General features: G+C 42.9%; 1 protein-coding gene across 1 annotated transcript; it reads right to left on the reverse strand.

Annotated features, from left to right (window-relative positions):
• Positions 1-505: 505 nt before the first annotated feature.
• Positions 506-21795, reverse strand: LOC103267305 (histone-lysine N-methyltransferase 2C-like). The gene is made up of 12 exons (XM_008064906.1): positions 21739-21795; positions 20184-20433; positions 18977-19116; positions 18509-18616; positions 15115-16234; positions 13493-13629; positions 12102-12244; positions 11659-11827; positions 6033-6149; positions 5553-5626; positions 4850-4958; positions 506-2496 (listed from the first exon to the last, which is right to left on the reverse strand). Exons 2-12 carry the CDS (start codon positions 20206-20208, stop codon positions 2404-2406), a joined length of 2235 nt encoding a protein of 744 aa, XP_008063097.2. The 5' UTR covers positions 20209-20433; positions 21739-21795; the 3' UTR covers positions 506-2403.
• Positions 21796-21801: the final 6 nt, after the last annotated feature.

Here is a 21801-nt window from a genome sequence, read left to right on the forward strand (position 1 = left end):
GGGCTTCTGAGCAGTTTTTATTCTTGGCAACCCTTTTAAGCTAAATATGCTGAATAATTCAATATGATAGAAATATCCAGACTTCACACAAGAAGTCTGGAAAACTGCCTCAAAAAAGAAAAAAAAGAAAAGAAAACACACACACACACACACACACACACAAACAAACAACAAAACCCCACAAGATTAAATTTTCCAGTGAAACAAAAACAGGCTCTGAACAAGGGAACAAGACACCAAGGATAATTTTTAATTTGGTCTTGGTAAACACTCTAAAAATATGTAATTCTCTTCTTTACTCATTTGAAGGGAAGAACATGTCCCTAGTAGCCATGCGTTATGAATTTACAAATCTAAACTTATTTGAAAATAAAGAGAACCAAGCTGATTACATCGACACTCTAAGTCTGAAGGATTCTATCAGATGGGCCGTGAATTTCCAGCAATCAATTTTAAGGGCTCTAATTCCAACACAAGAGGAGCTAACAGAGAAATTCTAGGCAGCTTTTATAGATGTAAAATATTTTATTTGTAAATGGTGATCTTCTAAATCTGTGTCCACAAATTCCAAAACCCATAACACTCTGTATACTTCAAAAAATTCAATTTTTGCCAACATTAGATACTATTATACAGAACAGAAAACAACAAAAACCCGGTAGGACAAATACTGGTAGGATGTCAGAATATTGTACAAGAGAAGAAAAATATTCAAGAAACAAATTTCATACAGCTATTTATCAAGAGAAAAATATATACAATTGATTTATTCTGTAAGATAAAAATACATCATGCCATATACATTACAAGTTCAGAACTGCATCACTGGATAGACCAACAGTTTACAGTCCACTTGAGTTGTGCACACAAAACTTCATTTATACTCAGCCTGTGAAGTGTCAGTACCAGAATTGTAAGTACAAAATAAAAAGCTAACCTGGATTCGAAATGCTGATTAAGTTTCTACAAGCAAACACAAAACAGTGTTTCTTTATTAAAGAAATGTAAACAAACAGTTCATACAAACACATTTTAAAATTACATCTTCCAAAAACCCTATTGCCGGAGTCCTGCAGCTGCAAGCGTAATCACATCTCTCTCTCTCTCTCTTTTTTTTTGCTTTTTCAAATTTTTATGTTAAATAGAAGGCTAAGGAGTTAGATTTAAGTTCCTGCTACATGATCCTATTATGTTTACATGATTCTTTGTGGCCTGAAACAGTTCTAATCAAAACTACTTTTGCTGAAGAAAAAATTCAGCCTCCATTTGGGTGTATTTTTAAGCAGTTATTCACAGTTATCACAAGTTGTAAGCACAAAAAAACCTGACTGAAGAAGTAGGGATGCAACAATATAATATGAAAACATTAGTTTAAATTACCAAAACAGCTAGAAAAGTTGTAGTCATAGCATACACTCTGCTCTGTCAGAAGTGAGGTGTATAAAACAATTAAATCCTAATAGACTGTAGTCTCCAAAAAGCCCCAAACACTCTAGGTTGAAATTTTGGTTATTACATAATTATAATGGCATATTTTATAACACAAAATTATATTGTAACATCCCTATGAACATTTTATAAGCACCCGAGCCGCTGCAGAGCCTGGTAGCATTTGGTCAATAACTATTTTTATACTGTATTTTTTTCTCAAAATATTTACATATTTATACAAAGTAACAGGGTCTGTTAGTTCTGCAGGTAACAGCAGCAGCTTGGCTTTCTTCTAACTTTTATTTAAAAATAGCTTCATTCACTTATTCAGTAATAAATACAAAAGTTTCTCTTATTTTACAGAAATCAAAAACTACAATAAACTGACTCATGGAATCAAGTATTTAAATGTATTTTAGTGCAAGTTATTATCCCTTAGCTCTATCCCTAAGGAAGTCATCCCAGTACATTCCTTGTTCAGTGGTGTCTACTTGACTTGGAATATCTCGAGGGAGAGGGCCTGCCCCTGCTCGATGAGGCCGTGGCCAGCACTCCGCGCGTCCCTCTCGCTGGTGATTTCAGTCTTACATTCATCGGAAGGCCCCTGCCCTGCGGCAGACAGCCTCGGCTCTTCGCCCCAGTAAAAGTTTCTCCTTAGTGAGACTAAACAAAACAAAACAAGACAAAACCCACCCACAAGGAAGAAAAAAAGGAAAAGAAAAAAAGGAAAAGTGCTGGACCGTTCTGTAATTCTGCCCGACCTCAGCCGCTCAGGACGCTGCTTCTGCCAGCTTCTCCTGGTGCTTCCTTAAACTCCAGCGACTGAGGACATCAGAACTCCCAGAAGCTATTTTTCAAAAAGTCATCAACAGAAAACAAAAATATCTGTCTTTCTGTCTGTAAAATCCCAACGATGTACAGAATCGCCTCTTCCTAGGGACAAGCCGCCCGCTGAGACAGCAAGGAATGCATTCAGTTCATCCACTTCCGGCAGTTCACGGCGCCACAGTGACACGGAATCTTGTGCTGGTCGTCTTCAAAGTCAAACTTATAGTCATAGCAGAGCTGCCATGGCAAAGACAAAGGGTGAGCCAGGACAGGAAGGGGCGACCAAAGGCGCTTCTGCCGTCATCGCCTCCCACTTCAAAGCCAGCAGGCCCAGCGCGCCAGCCAAGGAAGCCCTGGCAGGACCCGGTGCCCTGAGATGAGGCTGTGATGGACACAGTACACAAAGGCGAGCCGAGCCAGCCTGAAGGAGGGGGCCTGGCCAGACAAAGGTGCATGTCGACGATTCTCAGTGAAGCCCCTGCCAGGGGAGAGGGCGCTGGGAGGGAAGCATTGAGGGGGGATGAGGCCTTATGTCCCCAAGACTCCGAAGCTTTCGCTCCCTGGCCTGCCGAGTGGGGCATGCAAGCCTGGGCTAGATGAACTACCCTTGCCAGCTGCCACTGCTTCCTCCTTCCTGACTTAAAAGAATATTGACAGGCTGCCTCTCTGTTGAGGGCTTCCCAAATTGGTATGAAAATTTAACAACCCTGCTGTCAAGGCAGGTGGGCGCCTTCCAGATTCCCATGGTGTAAGCCTCACCCCTTACACCTCAAGCAGTCCCTGCAACCCCTGCCCCTGAGAACCCTGAACTGCAAACGAAGGGAAGGACCAGGAATGTCTTGGTCTTCTCTAATTCAGATATTCGAGAACGTTGTTTGGAAGGACTTTCTACACAGAAAGGAAACACGGCAGTATTTACCGAGTAGTTACTCTGAACAATGATTCCACTACCCTTGTTAGGCATTTGCGGAGTTCTTAAAGGAGTTTTGGAAAGAAATTATTTGCTCCATTTGCAAGCGTCAAGGGGGCAGATGGGCCTGGGCTCAGCTGAGTGCTCCACCTGCCATGACTGCTGGCACCATGCTGGGGTTCACATTTCATTAACTCAATACTCTGAGATATGAAATAAGCCTTGGGTCTAGTCAGACCCTTCTTTTCTTTGAGTCAGAGTCCCACTCTGTTGCCCAGGCTGGAATGCAGTGGCAGGCTCACAGCTACCGCAGCCTCGACCAGCTGGGCTCAGGTGATCCTTCCCCCTCAGTATATGGAACTACAGCCATGCACTACCCTGCCTGGCTGATTTTTTGATTAATCATAGAGATGAGGTCTCACCATGTTGCCCAGGCTGGTCTTGAACTCGTGGGCTCATACAATCCTCTTGCCTCTGCCTCTCAAAGTGTTAGGACTACAGGTGTGAGCCACCACACCTGGCCTCTTTTTTGTTGTTGTCTGAGTCAGAGTCTCACTCTGCTGCCCAGGCTGGAGTGCAGTGGCACACTCGCAGCCACTGCAGCCTCGACCTGCTGGGCTCAAGGCAATCCTTCCACCTCAACCTTCCAAGTAGCTGGAACCACAGGTGTGTGCCAGCTGACTTTTTAAAATGTATTGTACAGATGAGGTCTCATCATGTTGTTCAAGTTGGTCTCGAACCCCTGAGCTCAGGTAATCCTCTCACCTCTGTCTCCCAAGTGCTGGGATGACAGGCATGAGCACCTGTGCCTGGCCAGACGCTCATTCTTGATACAAAATGAAGATTTTATAATGATGACCAAAAACACAGGTATAATCAGTCCCACAGCCATGTTCATGAAGGGCTGGGGGCTCCAACAACTCAAGACACAGGCTCCTCATTCCCAAGAAACCACCATGGTTCAGCAGGAGCGTCTCAGCACACACCAATTCCAGAACTAGACGGCTAGGCCAAGGGGCTGAGCACACTGTGAAAGACAACGCTGGGATGCTCGGGGAGGCAACTGGGACAATAATGACCTTAACAGGCGAAATGCTGGACCAAGTCATCTCTGAGACTACAGAGACAAACGTCAATTTCAGCACTCAGCATTTTGAAGAAAACAACAAACCACCTAAACTCCTCACTCGAAATCTGTTGATGTGAAACACCTACAAGCCTGTGTTGATCATCAGTGCGAACATGAGTAATCCAGAGTGACAAGGCTCCCAAAGTCTGCTGCCTACAGCCCTCACAGAGCAGCCAATGAGCCCTCAGGTCCCAGAGACCACAGGGGCAATTCCACGATGTTCCTTAACCATCGCTTCAATGAGGAGCGACGTCTTTAAAAGAGGGTCCCTGCCAAATCGTGTCAAGCTTCAGGAGATAAAGAAGACTCCTAAGACAAGAAATAAGCCTCGAGTGATGCAGGGACACTGAATTTGTGGAACAGAAGATAAGGGCACGGGGAGGTGAGTCTGAGCACTTACAAACCGCCATGTGGAGGAGGGAACACCTGAAGGAGGCAAAACCTGGCCTGGGGGAGGATGTGTATAACAGAAAGGAACGGGAAAACAACTGAGCAGCGCTGGCGTGCTAAGGACACGGACCCCATGGCAGACACAGCCCCCACCCTCTTACCTCTTCTCCTTTCTGGATTCTCCGATTGGAGCTGATGATAATTTTGTGTCCTCTCTCAAAAGTCACCACCTCAGCCACGCAATTAGGTGCACATGAATGGTTTATATATCTGCAAGCCACCATATCAAAAACTGTATTATAAAACAACTAGAGGAAGCTTTAAAAACTTTCCATTTATAGAAAAAGCTTTTTGCGAGTCATATATCTATTTGCCTATTAATAGAACAAGCACAAACACACATTTAAATAAAACATCTTCTCGAAACTCATCTGCTCTGCATTTCTTTTGTTTTTGGAGTCAGAGTCTCACTCTGTCACCCCGGCTGGAGTGCAATGACATGCTCACAGCCACCGCAGCCTCGACCTGCTGGGCTCAGGCGATCCTTTCACCTCAGCTTTCCAAGTGTCTGGAACCACAAGAGCCACCATAAGCGCCACCACTCTCGGCTAATTTTCTGATGTATTACAGAGACGAGGTCTCGCCAAGTTGTCCCGGTTGATCTCGAATCCCTAGACTTAGGTGATTCTCTCGCCTCCGCCTCTCAAAGTGCTAGGATTACAGGCATGAGTCACTGCTCCTGGCTGCTCTGAATTTCAAATCACAACAAGACTACAGTGACATGTCCGCTGTGCATGTCCTCTCTCCACCAGCTCTACTCCAGTGAGCACAAAAACCCTCCTGCTCAGATCCCTCCTTTCTCACCTTGCAGGCCCTCCTGTGAGTGTGGCGTCAATCACGTGGTCGTTATCCATGCGGAACATGTACACTCCACGGTTCTGAAAGAGAAGGCAGGTGGTCATCAGTGTCTAGCTGAAACTCCCCTTTGTGTTCATATCCCCACCAGGAGGACTGAGTTGAAACTCAACTGAAAGCACCCTGGGTCACCCGCACCCAGGGTGATATCCTACTAACCAGTCAGTGACATTTACAAGGCAAGAATGGAAACCATCAAATCAATAGGCTGTGAAGCCAGACTAGCTAATGTAGTCATCTCTATGCAATAATGCCAATCAAAAAAGATAAAATTAATGGAAGGAGAAAAATACAAGAATAACCAGATAGGGCTTTTGTTCAAAACTGAATGCAGGAGGACAGATCTGGCTTTTTTAGGGTGCTGAGTTGGCACAGGGAACAGGAGAAGATGATGGTGATGTTTATACAATCACAGGGACCAGACACTACCTGAGACTCATAAAGCTTCTCTTTTCTGTTTGCCACTTCATTTCGGATGATAGTCCCAATATACTCAATGACCATGGTGTGCTTCTCAATGTCTCTAGCAGCATACAGGCCCAGCCCCTGCCAAAAAGAGGGCGAGGGTGTGTTTACATACTTCAATTTATTTGACAAAAAACCTATATTCTGTTTTTTATACAAAGGTTTTACTTATCCTTATGTCTTATCAGAAGCCATATTTAAGGTTTTACCTGAACACAAATTACTTTTTTTGAACATGCTATTGACTAAAGTTTAAAATGTTCACAACCTTGGTACTTAAATTGTGCCATCACTAACTGTGTTTCTATGTCCTTTTTAACACTAAATTCTTAGAGTATACGTTCACAGCACTGCTGTGGGTTGGCTGTCCACATTTCCTTTTTGCTTTTTTGAGTTAGAGTCTCACTCTTGTTGCCCAGGCTGGTGTGCACTGGTATGCTCATGGCCACTGCAGCCTCAACCTGCTGGGCTCAGGCGATCCTTTCTCCTCAGCCTTCCAAGTAGCTGGAACTACAGACACACACTACCATGCCCGGTCAGTTTTTGTGATTTATAATAGGGAAGAGATGATGTCTCACCAAGTTGCCCAGGCTGGTCCTGAGCCCCTGGGCACAGGCAATCCTCTCGTCTCCACCTCCCAAAGTGCTGGGATTACAGGCTGAGCCACCGCGCCCAGCCGGTTGTCCATATTTTCTTTTAAGCTATCTTACCCTTTATGTAACACCAAGCTAAGTCCCCACCAACTAAATAAGCTAATGACTTCTGGTATTTATTTTACTCCAATACTATTTCAAAAAGGACCTGACACAGAACAATAAATTTAATAAAATAGAAGTAGGGTTAACAATAAGGGATTATTAATGCTATAAACAGATTTGGTTTCAAGTTTCCTAGAAACCGGGGCAAAGAGGAGAAAGTGGAAAGGTTACTTCAGCAAAGTTGGGAAAAAAATGAAGTTCGCAGGGAAGGAAAACTTTTTTTTTCTTTTCTTTGAGTTGGAGTCTCTGATGTGCAGTAGTATGCTCACTGCCACTCCAGCACAACCTGGGCTCAGGCGATCCTTCCGTCTCAGCCTTCCAGGTAGCCTGAACTACAGGCGCACACTATCATGCCTGGCTAATTTTTTGATATACTGTAGAGCCGAGGCCTTGCCAAGTTGCCTGGGTTGGTTTCGAATCCTTGGGCTCAGGCAGTCCTCTCGCCTTGGCCTCTCAAAGTGCTGGGATTACAGGCCTGAGCCACTGTGCCCGGTCAAGTTTACTAACTAATACAAAATTCTAAGGCTGGGATAGAAATGTATAGGAATCTAAACTGGCTAAAACTGAAGCATTTCTAATTCAGCAGCTGGAACTATATATGCCAGTGGTCTGGTATATGTGCTGTTTTGATTATATAGCACTACTTCTGGAGAAACAACACACTAAGAAAATGTGGACAACTCCCATAAATATTTGTATTTTCTTCTCTCACTATGTTTTCTTGCATTTAGTTCTGAGCAAAAGGCAGCTGTGGAAGGGAGAAGGACCGTGGGCTGCTGGGAATCCCTGACCTCTTCCTCATCAGGTACCACCTTGGAGCACACAGTAGGGAGGGCCAATGTCAGGGACTTACATTCTGGAAAAAACATTTGTGCAGTTTATCTGTTTAGTTCCAGACATGACTCAGAAGTGAGTGAGCAAGAACACACAAAAAAGTATGTACGGAGATCAACATAGTTTGGTTTAAGAAGAGACAAAAGGATCAGTGGAAACAGAGATCCCAAATGGATCCCTGCATATATGAAAATTTAATGTAACACTAACATTAAAATTCAGTTTAATATGAATGGATAATTTATTAAGCAGTGCTTCAACAATGGATTATCCAATTGTTGAATGGAAAAAAATGAAATTGCCTTAAAAATTTTCTGCAAGAAAAAAAATCTCAGAGAATATATATATATATATAAAATCTATGATTTTGACCAAGACTAGAAGCTACAGAAAATTAAGTATGTTTGCCTATATAAACATTAAAACTTCTTTTTTTTGAGTTGGAGTCTCACTCTGTCGCCCAGACTGCAGTGCAGTGGCCGCTCCCGGTCACTGCAGCCTCGACTTTCCGAGTAGCCGGAATTACAGGTGCGCACTACCATGCCCGGCTGATTTTTTGATTTATTGTAGAGATGAGGTCTTGCCTGCCCAGGCGGGTCTCGAACCCGCAGGCTCAGGCAATCCACTCACCTCAGCCTCCCAAAGGCACAGGATTACAGGCTGAGCCACTGAGCCCGGCAACACTAAAACTTTTATAAGAAAAAAGATGCCTTGCTTCCTGATAAGTAAAGAATGTTTTATCGGGGAAAATTCTGAACAGTGCAAACTGCTACAAATTGAAGAACAAAGGATATGACTATGCAATTCCCCAGAAAGCAAATACAAATGGCAGACATGAAAACCTGCCCAATCCTTAGAGGAACTGCAATTAAGGTAACAGTATCAGTCTATACTCATCATTCTGACAAAATTTTAAAACTGTTAGCACCTACTACAAGTGGGAAAACAAGAAAAATAGTCTCTCACACACTGGAATTATAATGTGCAATTATAGACTTTTTAGAAAACTGGCAACATCAGGCCAGGTGCAGTGGCTCATGCCTGTCATCCTAGCACTTTGGAAGGCCAAGACAAGAGGATGGCTTGAGCCCAGGAGTTTGAGACCAGTCTAGGCAACACAGTGAGACCTCGTCTCTACAAAAAAATAAAGAACAGAAAAAAATTAGCAGGGCAGGTGATCCCAACTACTTGGGAAGCTGAGGCAGGGGGATTGCCTGAGCCCAGGAAGTCAAGGCTGCAGTGAGCCATAATTGTGCCACTACACTCCAACCTGGGTGACAGAGTGAGACCTTGACTCAAACAAATGAACGAATGAATGAACAACAAAAAAAATGGCAATATCTACAAAAAATGAAAAGCACACATGCTTTTACACAGAAATCTTACTTTTGGGAGTACATTCCTTAGGAGTGAAATTAGGAGGAGACTTAGACAAGATACAGTAACAATGTTTGTTGTGAGAAAAGCCAAATAAACACTCCACAGTAGTGGGATGGCTTAATTACAGTTCAACATCATGGAAGATAACATAGCCATGAAAGAGAATGATATAAATCTACCTCAGTTGATCTAGAGGGATCTCTGGGTGTTAGCGAGAGAAGACAGAGAAAAATGTATGTAACATAATTCTGTTTTTACATATGTAAATTTTACATATTTTTACATACATAGATATGTATGTATAAGATATTAGCATGGAAAAACACAGGACACATACAAGATCATTCACATGATTCCTAGGAGGTGGGAAGGGAAGGAGGAAGGAGACAAAAACCAAAGCTCTCAAAAATGCTTCAGGTTAATGATGACAGGTTGAACATGTAGGTAAGCCACCCCTAAAACCACAGGAGAGGAACATGCCTCAAGAACAGGAATGGATATAAGAGTGAATAAACGGGCTGGGCACGGTGGCTCAGCCTGTAATCCCAGCACTTTGGGAGGCCAAGGCGAGAGGACTGCCTGAACCTGCAGGTTCGAAACCAGCCTGGGCAACTTGGCGAGACCTCATCTCTACAATAAATCAAAAAATGAGCCGGATGTGATAACTACTTGGAAGGCTGAGGCAGAAGGACCGCCCAGCAGGTTGAGGCTGCGGTGGCCAGGAGTGTGCCACCGCACTCCAGTCTGGATGACAGAGTGAGACTCCAACTCAAAAAAAAAAAAAAAGCATGAATAAACCATTTCAAAACCTTTGAAGCAGAAACATAACTGATTCAACAGGAACTGAGACAGAGCACTAACCCGTCCACAGAATCTGTGAGGATCAACAGAGAGGGCCAACAGTTGAGAGAAGAATGATACTGTACTCATAATGTAAAGAGTTACCAAACAAAAAGATCAGGAGCAGAAAGGGATCCTAGCTTATTCTTTTTTAATGCACAAGAAAGATTAGCAGATAAAGTAGAGGAAGTCTCAGAAAGAACATACAAGGAACCCCGCCCCCCCGACAAAAAAAGCAGGAAAAGTACTGATGTGAGACAGACGTTCTCCGAATACATGAAAATCACACAGGGGGCCTTCCAGGGGTGGATTCAGTAGGGCTGGGCCCCCACACCTGCATGTCTTAGTAAGTTCTCATGTGATGCAACTGCTACTCATCCAGAGGTCCACACTTTGAGATCCTGTATCTCAGTGGTCTATAGGTAGGTACAAACAGCAAGAAAACAGGGAAGGAATGTACAAAAGAATTAACATGGCTGGACGCAGTGGCTCACGCCTGTAATCCAGCACTTTGGAGGTAGAGGTGAGAGGACTGCCTCAGTCCAGGGGTTCGAGACCACCTGGGCAACTTGGCGAGACCTTGCCTCTACAATAAATAAAAAAATTAGCTGGGTGTGGTAGCGTGTGCCTGTGTGGAACAATCGCCTAAACCCGGAAGGCTGAAGCTGCGGTGGCTGTGAGCATGCCACTGAACTCCAGCCTGGGCAATAAAGTGAGACTCCGACTCAAAAAACAAAACAACAGAAACAAACCAAAAAAACCACAAAAAGTTTATCAGACTGAAGGTCCCAATGTTCCAGACTGAAAAGGCAAGAAAAGCAACAAATAAAAAAGATCTTAATTCAGGCACATTTCTGTGTAATGTCCGAATATCAAGGAGATCCTAAAAACACAGTGAAGAGTAAAAGAGTTCCGACAAGAATCTGAATGAGTACAAAAGAATGTTGATTCAATTTGGATTTCAAGGAGATTTCACTGACTTCAGAGTAGGAACTGGGTGGGAGGAGCTAGCCAGGTTTGCAGTGGTATAGACAAGTAAGATGTGGATTAAAATAGAGGTGGGAGCCTAGGAGTGGCTCTGAGAGAACAGTTAGTGGGGTGGGGGCGGAACACAGCAAAACCTTATGCTCTGAACCTCGAGGTACTGAAGCCAACTTACATCAGCAGTGATATCGCTCAGTAATCAGAGGTGCCTGGGGAAAATGAGAGCTTTATAACTCCATTCTAGGGCATCCGAGGAAAAATGCTGGATAGGCATTTGGATGGCAGGTGTGCAGCTCAGGAGGTATAGAGTATAGATGTATATTTAAATGCTTAGTCTACGGGAATACCTGTAAGGTATTCCACAGTCTGTCTATCAAAAAATGTATAATGCTTTCATGAAAAGGTGACTTCCAAAAGATAAGGTAACCTCCACAACTGGAGTATCTTTTGAAAATATCTTCCTTTGTATTTTTCACAAGTGTTTGAAACAGCTAAGGAACTCTCTACAAATCCAGCATGTTCAAAATACAATGCTACCTGCTTCCCAAGAGCTCTCCTCCATATGTAAAGATGTGGATTCCAAAGGTCTGCTTTCCATCTGGAGAAGTCAAGCACCAAACTGCAAGACTATTAAATCACTAGTGTCACAAACTGACAGGGTCTGTATGATTTCAAAAGCATGATTCTATACCTGCAGTCATGTGAAGTCATTTTCACACACTGGACATCAGTATCTTCAGACTTCTAGATTCCACCCTGTCTCTCTTCTTCCTCAACTCAAAGTATTTCCTCACCTGAATCCGAGAGCGGGCCAGATACACATTGGATTTCCATTCAGTCTTCATCTTCCGGTACTGCGATGACTTGGAGTGGACAAACTGTTTACTATAAGGTGCGTTCAGTTCTCCAGTGACTGTGCTCTGAAATGACTTTGAGGTGCTGGTGCTGTTCAAGGTGTGAGGCCTGCAGACAACGGCATATCAACAGGAAAAAAAATAAAAGGAAAACTGAAGATATCTCTGAATAATACCAAAAGCCAGGTCGATTCAAACTCTTACTGACAGAAACATACATGGAAAGCTGCCTAGCAGAGACACACAGTGAGTTCTCTGATGTAGTCAGGCACATGCACAGCCAGAGACAGCAGGGTTTGTAAGCAGCAGACGAATCAAGCACAAAAAACCACTAAAAGGCCTAGAAACCCTGGGCTGTACTATGTGAAGTCAAAACAAAATACCTTAACACAAACCTCTTGACATGGGCACTCATTTTAGGTTCAGAGCGGGCACAACCTGTGGGGTTAACGGCAAGAGGAAGTTCCATAAGAGGATTTCGGCCATATCGGAAGGTATAGTTTTCACATGCCTCAACCCCAGGCAGCTGAAAAGAAGCAAAACAGATGAAAAGTTAGCTGATTGAATTGAGACTGCAGACCATCTTGAGCTGGAAATAACTTGTAAGCATTTTCCTTGGTAACAAAATGGTCTTTTAACTTATATTAACATTCAGTCTGCACACAGACCCATTTAAATATGAGAAGGCAAATTCAGTTTCAAAGCCAAGCTTAGAACATCCTGGCAAATGCTCCTTGGAGAAAAGATTAACCCATATAACCACCACATGCCAACCCATGTGTATGCTTGTGTGATTTTTAGGATCTGATTATTCCAGCATTCACAAGTATGGGGAATGTAGTGATTTACAACTTAATTCTTTCACCTAGATTAATGCCAACTTTTATATCTCTGTCTGGAGTTTTAACATAGCAGTAGTTTAAAAAATTACTTATATGGTTTACTTTCTTGATCATTTATCACTTCTTTCAATTTGACTCTGATATGATAAGGTTATCACACTCCATGTCCTAGAAGCATACAGCATGGGTGGCAACTTAAGGTTTACTCATAAAATAATTTACACATTAAAGGTCTTTTCTAGAATGTATTTCTTGTAGAATGTATTTCTCTACAATCATAAAAGATACATATAATTGAGACAGGGCTATTTCAAAAAAAAGCCATTAGGCTTATTGCTCAGTGGCTTTTAGGGTCTCCTCTGCTTCTCCTAAGAAAACACATCAATTATGTTTTTATTCTTGAAAACAATGCCTTAGAATTACACAACTTTCCAAGAGTATTGTGTAGATACAGTTCAGTTAGACTCACTGTCAAATATGCTTATAATCTTTTAAGCCAAGAGATGTCAGAGAAAACAGTCACAAGTGATGCTGCAATCCCTTGGTCTCTGGTGACTAACACTAGGAAGAGGGCAGAAGAGTGGCCGTAAACACTTGTGTCAGGATGTGGGGGCACACTAATGTTCTGAGTTGCAAGAGAATGTTAGAAAGTCCAGGGGAGAGAAGTGTGTCCTCACCCACCCAGTGTAACTAGAAGATGAGACAAGGCTGGTATCCTTCACCCTTGCCTGCCTCCAGCCTGGAAGAGGACCTCCAGCTTGTGAATGACCTCACTGAGAAAAAATTCACATGCAATGAGGTATCCCAATTAATCACCAATGTCTTGTTTTAAGAGAAATAGGTTAATACACAGGCAGTCACTTTCTGAAGCATCATGAACACACTTAACTAGGAAAGGAACGCTAACCTCAGAGAATGACCGAGATACTCACTGATTCAGCTATCCGTGCCACTGCAGAGACGGTCAAGCCAAACAGATCTTCTCCTTTTAAATAAGCTGGGAAAAGCTGGAGCATTTCAGATTTTTTTCTCACACACGCCACAGGCTCCAATATCTTATCCCAAACACCTACATATGGACAAAATAATACCTTTTAAACAGTATAAAAACAAAAGCAAAATGAAGACTAACCACTCACCAAGATTTACTAATTTACAACAAAAACATGCTGGCAAATGGCTAACAAACCTGTTTGGTCATAATCTAATGAATCTGTTTATTAAATGACAGCAATTTATTTTAAATACTTTATGAAATTTTGAGGAAAATAATATATTACATTAAGGACATTAAACAGTGCAAGTGAAAAAAGTTTAATATAACTAATTCATGCAAACAGTTCATTCAATTTCGCACTGGTCATATAATATACTACGTTTTCAAATGATGAGTCAATCAGTAATACCTGTAGATATGTTCCTTTCCTTTCAGATTTATATTAAAATATTAAGTTAATACATCCTTTGACTGATCTTTAGCATATTTTCATACATTTAAAAATGCTAAACTTTAAAAAAGCAGCTCCCCAGTGTATCCTACACAAATAAAAATGACAATCTAGACTTAATCCTGGAGGTTCAAACTAAGTGTCTAATTTCTACTTCTGAATCTTAGGTAATATCTGAAATAAGACAATATAAACAATATTTTATAACTCCTGCCTTCTAAAAACTGACATTAAGAAAGAGGGGGAGCCGGGCTCGGTGGCTCAGCCTGTAATCCCGTGCCTTTGGGAGGCTGAGGTGAGTGGATTGCCTGAGCCCGCGGGTTCGAGACCCGCCTGGGCAGCGAGACCTCATCTCTACAATAAATCAAAAAATCAGCAGGGCGTGGTAGCGCATGCCTGTAATTCCAGCTACTTGGAAGGCTGAGGCGGAAGGATCGCAGGAGCCCAGGAGGCGAGGTTGTGGTGGCCGGGAGCGGCCACTGCACTCCAGTCTGGGCGACAGAGTGAGACTCCAACTCAAAAAAAAAAAAAAAAGGAAAAGAAAAGAAAGAGGGGGGTCCCCAATGTAAAAGACAGGCAACCTTTATATACGACTCATTCTCAGATTTATTTGGCCAGCTCTTATGTTCAAACATATTCTGACTACAAAAGCGTTAAGAAAATTGTATAGGCTGGGCATGGTGGCTCATGCCTATAATCTTAGCACTTTGGAAGGCCGAAGTGAGAGGACTGCCTGAGCCCACGGGTTCGAGACCAGTCTAGGCAACTTGGTGAGACCTCATCTCTACAATAAACCAAAAAATTAACCAGGTGTGGTGGTACGCATCTATAGTTCTAGCTACATGGAAGGCTGTGGCAGAAGGATTGTCTGAGCCCAGCAGGTCAAGGTTGCAGTGGCCATAAGTGTGCTACTGCACTCTAGCCTGGGTGACAAAGTGAGACTCCAATTCAAAAAAAAAAAAGAAAGAAAATTGCACAGCAAAAACAGCAAGGCGTAATAACACAAAGATACACACTTGTGAAGGAAAAATCCACATCTGTTATAAAATATGAAGCAATCGTGAGAAAAAACATGGAAACGGGAACACGCAAATGGCAGGTGTTACCTTTAGGTGAGGAGTCACTTAAGACTTGATCTTCATGGCCTTGCTCCACAATCCTGATGACAAACACTGGGCGTCCATCTTTCTCCTCAATGGAGCACAGGTAGCGGCAGCGCCTGTTGGCATAGCGTGTGCTCCAGTACAGCCGGCTGGCTTCATAGCCCACAGGGAAGAGCGCTTTAGGAGAATGGAATGCTTGCATCTGCTGTGGAAGCAGCTGTCCAATCGTATGGAAGATGAGGCTTCCAACGCGAAAGGTGTGGTCCCGTTCTCCTCGCTGCACGATGCTAGCAATCTGTCGGACCTCGTCGCGCTGAACATAGACCCTCCTGAAGACTGCAAAGTAACTTAATTCCTGCTCATGAATTCCCTTTGGTTTGTGCATGGGGCAAAGCATAGTTTTGTCCTTAAAAAACATGCATTGTGCTTTAATGGCGCACGTGAAGTGATAAATGTTGGTGCACCGAAATCTGTGACATCCGCTGGTAGCACCCGTCTTATGACAGAAGACACATTTCATTTGTAGACCTCTTCTCAGTGCCAGCTCCACATTTATCAAAGCACCAGCCTGAGTTTCATAGACCTCTGTGGACCACAGAGCACAATTCAAGTGAACCCACAAATCCAAGTCGAGGTTGAGCAGCCTTGCTGGCCCATCTGTCAATCCATCACCTTCTTCATGACAGAAGCAACATTTCCGATAGTCTTTGGGCACAGGGTCAGGTTTAAGGGAAGTGCCCAATTTCTTTAGAAATTCATCTATTTCATCCTCACAAGGTGGTTTAAATGAGCCCTTGGGGATTACAATATGAATGCTCCATTTCTTCCATTTCATTCCTCTCCACTTTTTATTTAACGGCCTGCAATCTTCAAATCCACCATGGACAGCTCTCAGCCGAGGCTTTAGCTTGACGGTTACCTTAAGCTCGTCTGGCTTGGCCTCTACCTTGGCTGCTTCAAAAGCAGGAGGGAATGCGATGGGCGGCGAAGCAGGGGGAGATGCTTTCTCTTGAAGCTGTGGGAGACAGTGCACATCTAAAGTGGAGATGTTGTTACTGTACTGGTGAAACGCTTTGGAAGGCGTCTCTCTCATAGGTGACTGTGGCAATGAAGGAATGGATTCCTGGGCAATAAGAAGAAACCATGAAAAAGAAAAATAATTCACAAGCCCTAAAAGCAATTCTTGCTAACACCAGAGGCCAAGCTGTATGGTTTCAGAATGTGTGTGACTGGAGGGTGTGGGGAGGACCAACAGTACAGTGATGAGGGCTCACACCCAGTGGAAGCAGACACTGGGCTCTGAGGTGTTTGGCGATGGTGCTGAGGAGGGCAAGGTAACTGTGGGCACATCCTTTCCATGCCTCTTCTACAGAGCCACAGAACTGAAACCTTCAGGGATAACCCCTTTCTAATGATATTAAAGCCAGAAAAAAAAAATCAATGCTGTCAGAAGAGCTAGTTAATTTCTGTTCAACCAAAAATGCTGCAACATCAGCTACTGAGAGCTTCTCTCCATTTTCTGAAACTCCCACCTGTTAATCTCAGGCTTAACCAACAGTGTGAATGGCAGTGAAAGGGGGGAGCCCCACGCCCCAACCCACCAACAAACAAATTTCATCAATTCTTCTCTGAGGCCCCTCGGCTCTGATCCAGCTACTGAAAGAGTGAGGCTAAGATAGAAGTCCCAGCAGTTTCTCTAAGTTATGGTTCCGAGCATCATGAACTAATAAACACTCAACCCACAGGTTGCACTCTTCTCACATGCCCCATTCCAACAAGGTACCTGGAAAAAGACATGCCTCATAAAATCCAGTGGAAGGCTGGAACTGCACACCGACTTAAGAAACCATCTGGTGAAAAATTAATTCCTTCTTTTGTTTAGACTGCTATGTTTTAATCTAAAGTCTAAGTTTATTTGTCATACAGCTTGAGTTTTATTAAAGGCTTACTGGAGACTACCAGTAAAAAGTAAGAGTCTCTAGAACATTCTTCTGCGAAAGACATACTAGAGCAATAATCTGAATGGAAGAACAACTACCAGTATTACTGACTAATGTACAGGAAAAAAACACCTTCAAAACATGAGTAAAAATATATCATTTGTATCAACTACACACTTAGATACACTTATATCACACAAAATTAAGTAAAGCAGACTTTTTCCACCACGGTGTGAGTAAAAATCTTTTCTCTCAAAATACATGAATAGACTCAAATTTTATTTTATTTTTTTGAGTTGGAGTCTCACTCTATTACTCAGGCTCAAGTGCAGTGGCACGCTCATGGCAACTGCAGCCTCAACCGGCTGTGCTCAGGTGATCCCTCTGCTTCACCCTTCCAAGTAGCTGCAACTACAGGCATGCACCACCAGGTCTGGCTAATTTTTGATTTATTGTAGAGATGAGGTCTCACCAAGTTCCCAGGCTAGTCTCAAACCTGTGAGGGCTCAGGCAATCCTCTCACCTCAGCCTCCCAAAGTGTTGGGATTATAAACGTGAGCCACTGAGCCCAGCCAAATTTTATTTTATTTTATCTTATTTTTTTGAGTTGAGGTCCCACTCTTGCCACCTAGGCTGGAGTACACTGCAGCCTCGACCGGCAGTAACCATGACCTGCTGGGCTTAGGCTATCTTTCCACCTCAGCCTTCCAAGTAGCTGAAACTACAGACACTTGCCACCATGCCCTGTTAATTTTTGTGGTTTATTGTAGAGACGAGGTCTCACCAAGTTGCCCAGGCTGGTCTTGAACCCCCCAGGCTCAGGCAATCCTCTCGCCTCTGCCTCCCAAATTGCTGGGATTACAGGCTGAGCCACCATTTCTAGCCCAAATTTTATTTCTGAACAGATTTTCCTACTGGGATCATTAAAAACAATTTTTAAATGCTATTTAAATTTACATATTTGGCTGGGCATGGTGGCTCACACCTGTAATCCCAGCACTTTGGGAGGCGGAAGGGAGAGGACTGCCTGGGCCCAGGGGTTCGAGACCAGTCTGGGCAACTTGGCGAGACTTCATCTCTACAATAAACCAAAAAATTAGCTGAGCATGGTGGCACTGCACTCCAGCCTAGGTGACAAAGTGAGACTCTGACTCAAAAAAAAAAAATTTTTTTTTAAATTTACGTATTTGCAATTGGTAAAATTTAAGATTATAGTATTAATGTTTTATTCACTAAACTTTTAAAGTGTAACTTAAGTCTGCCCACTCCTGTCAAACTAGGCTGAAAGAGCAACACAGGTCAAGGCTGCTGACACCCTCCCTCCACTTGGTAAGCATCCACTTTGCATTGCCCACACACAGAGGTCTAGAAGGCTGGGACACGTCTGTGTTAGCCACTGATGCGTACCCAGAACAGAGAAATCGCTCTGTGCTTAGTTGAGATTATCCTAGTCTTACCCTGCATTCCAAGTTTTTTGCTTGCGCAGTTGATGAATAAAGAATAAAGCAGTTATGACTACAAAAGACAACATCCTTCTCCACTCTCTTGGCACTTTCTCGGGAATCCTGAAAAGCAAAGAGAAATATAGGGATTTCAACAAGTCAAAATTTAATAAAAACAGAATCTATACATCGCTGAATTTTATGTTCAAAAGTGACAGGTCTTCAAACTTAAAAGTAAAAAGGTAACTATGTCTCAATATTTAGCATATAATGACACAGAGAAAACACAGAACCAAATTATACTGTCCATGTTCCACTCTATTTTAAAATATGTGGTCTCATATACAATGACACCACTACCAGGAACATGTGTCCCATCATTCCACCGTAAATGGAGTCTTTCCCTGATGTAGGAGCAGACACTGCAAAGCACATTTTTCACTAGAGGTAGGGAGTAGAGTCATAAAAAGAAGAGTAAAGTACCTTGTTCAAGAAGGTCAGATCTTTGAATGATTTCCGCACACCACTTCCAAGAATAACCACTTTACAATGACAACACCACTGTGGTCTGAGCACTGCACTTTCAGCAATACCATGACTGGAATCCTTATAACCAGAAAGACCTAAAGGCAATCAATTTTTTGTTAGTAATTAAAACTGACCGATAATACGAGGTACACGGCTTAAAAGGGTGTTATATCAATTACTACAACCTGGTTCATTAACTTACTTTATAAAAAACTTATTTTCGAAGTGATGGTTACAGGACATCTATTACATGACACTGGGGTAGAAATGAAGAAACATGCCTATTCTCAAACAGCTGGGGAAAATGGTGCTAGTATTAAAGAAGAACCTAACAAAACCAAGTCACCAAGATAGACAATATTCAGTTCGAGGAGGAAGAGATACTACTTTTGCTTGAGGGTTAAGATGCTACAAAATCATTTTATAAAAGATAAAGAGGTATGTGTAGAAAAGTCTTAAATAAGTGTGATGTGGAGAGTCAAACAAAATGAAGAAAGATCCAAGGCCACGACAAGAATGCAAATAAGAACTCAGGGATTAGAAAGCATAGGGCACACTCAGAGCACCATTCAGGTGGGGTACGGAGGCAGAAAGCAGCAGGGAACAGCAAGTTGGCAAAAGCAGCTAGACATTAAGAGGTGGGAGGCTGCCAGAGAGGCAGGAAGGAAAGCTGCCGTGCTTGGTCTAGGGGAGTTGTTCCACTTCTCAGAGATGGTGAGGCACAAACACCTCTGGGGAGAGAAGGACCCCATGGAGATGGCACGAGGTGAAACAGGAGAAAGTGAGGACGGAAGGGAGAGAAAGCAGGAGAAGAGAACGAGTGTCAAGCCACCAGACGATGCAAGCTCAGCGGGATGGGAGCTTGGGGATGCAGAAGAATGAAAGCTGCTCGAGGGCAGGCGAGTCACAGGCTTCTCTAGCCTACACAGATAGCTGGCACTCAGATACTTCCTGGCTGACAGCATGATGTAATATATACACCAAAGGTCAAGTCACACAGAAAACAAACACCCACAGATGGTTTGTTTACCAAGGACTATATGTCAACATGGTACCTGTTAAACATGCTACTTGTTAAAAATTAACTGAGATTTTAAAAAGAATAAGCTTAACTTTTGAATCAAGAATGGATTTGAGGTCAACAAAAAGCTTGCTAGCTCACCATTGCTTGTTGGAGGAAATGGCATATGAGGCTGCTTCAGCCGGTAAGAGCTTGCTAATCTGGGAGGATTTGCAGATCCTGGTGGAGGCCCACGAAGAAGTAAATGCTGCCGATATTCCAGACCTGGGGTCACTCTGTGGCTACCGACCAAACCCACGGATGGAACATCTGGAGCATTACTAACCTCATAGCTGTTAGGAATTCGGACATGAAGAAGGTCGGAAAACGCAGCCACGACATTGCTAATGTTCTGAAACCAAATGCAAACACTGTGTTACTCACCCAGAAGGTAACAGTGAACAACTGAAGAAAAATACACACTTAGGGTAAATGCTCTCTGCATGGTACATAGACTGCAAGAAAACTCAACAACTTTAAGTTTTTTTATTTAGATTTTAAAAGTCTCAGGAAAAAAACGGCTTTAATGTCATGTCACCAGACTATTAGTTTAGCCTCTAATGAAATGTCTTCACAGCACTCAGAGTTAAAAAAGTAAAAAATCCTCAGCAAGTTACTGATGCTTGATATAAGCACATGCTACGTGGAGAACATTTCTGTTGCTTCTGTAAAACTTGTATTATTGATAAAGTTTTTTTTTCATTGCTTTTTTTCTTTACTGTTAATAGTTTTTACAAAGTTTCTCTCTAAAGAGTTCTCTAAGAGGGTGCAGTGGCTCACACCTATAAGCCAGTCACTTAGAAGGGATGGGAGGACTGTTTGAAGCCAGGAGTTTCTGTCTAGCCTGGACAACCTAGTAAGAGCCCATCTCTGGGACCTCATCTCTAAAAAAATTAAAAAACTATCTGGGCACTGTGGCACATACCTGCAGTTCCAGCCACTTGGGAGGCTGAAGTTGGAGGATTGCTTGAGTTCAGAAAGTTCAAGGCAGCAGAGAGCTATGATTGCTCCACTGCATTCCAGCCAGGGTGACAGAGCAAGACCTCATCTCTATTTCTTTAAAAAAAAATTATCTAAAGTATACATCCTTTAATAAGAAAATGTGAACTCGAATTTTCCTTTCTTCCTTGACTTAAGTTGAGACCAATTCAATGCGTAATAAGAGTACCCAAAGGCAGCCCAGAGGTGTGAAATGACTAATAGTCCTACCCTTGACCTGGATCTTCCATCCTCAGTGATACTGGTGTATGTGCTTCACTGTCAGTACCTGACACATTTTTAAAAATAGGGATATGTGGCCAGGCACAGAAGCTCACGCCTATAATACCAGCACTTTGGGAGGCCGAAGTGAGAGGACTGCCTGAGCTCAGGGGTTCAAGACCAGCCTGGGCGACTTGGTAAGACATTGTCTCTACAATAAAATAAAAAAATAAGTTGGGCGTGGTGGTGCGTGCCTGTGGTTCCAGCTACTTGGAAGGCTGAGGTGGAAGGATGTCCTGAGCCTAGCAGGTCAAAGCTACGGTGGCCGGGAGCATGACACTGCACTCCAGCCTGGGGGACAAAGAGAGACTTCAACTCAAAAAAAATAAAAAATAAATAAATAAGTAAATAAAATGGGAACATGATCTTTAATATTCAGAAGTCATTCATCTTTTACCTCAGCGGCTGTAGGATGCAGGGTAATTGCCACAGATATAAGACCTGATCTGGGACCGTTTGG

Source organism: Carlito syrichta, unplaced genomic scaffold, assembly GCF_000164805.1.
Source record: "Carlito syrichta isolate Samal-C Ts95f unplaced genomic scaffold, Tarsius_syrichta-2.0.1 Scaffold101997, whole genome shotgun sequence".
In the NCBI taxonomy this organism is placed as follows: domain Eukaryota; kingdom Metazoa; phylum Chordata; class Mammalia; order Primates; family Tarsiidae; genus Carlito; species Carlito syrichta.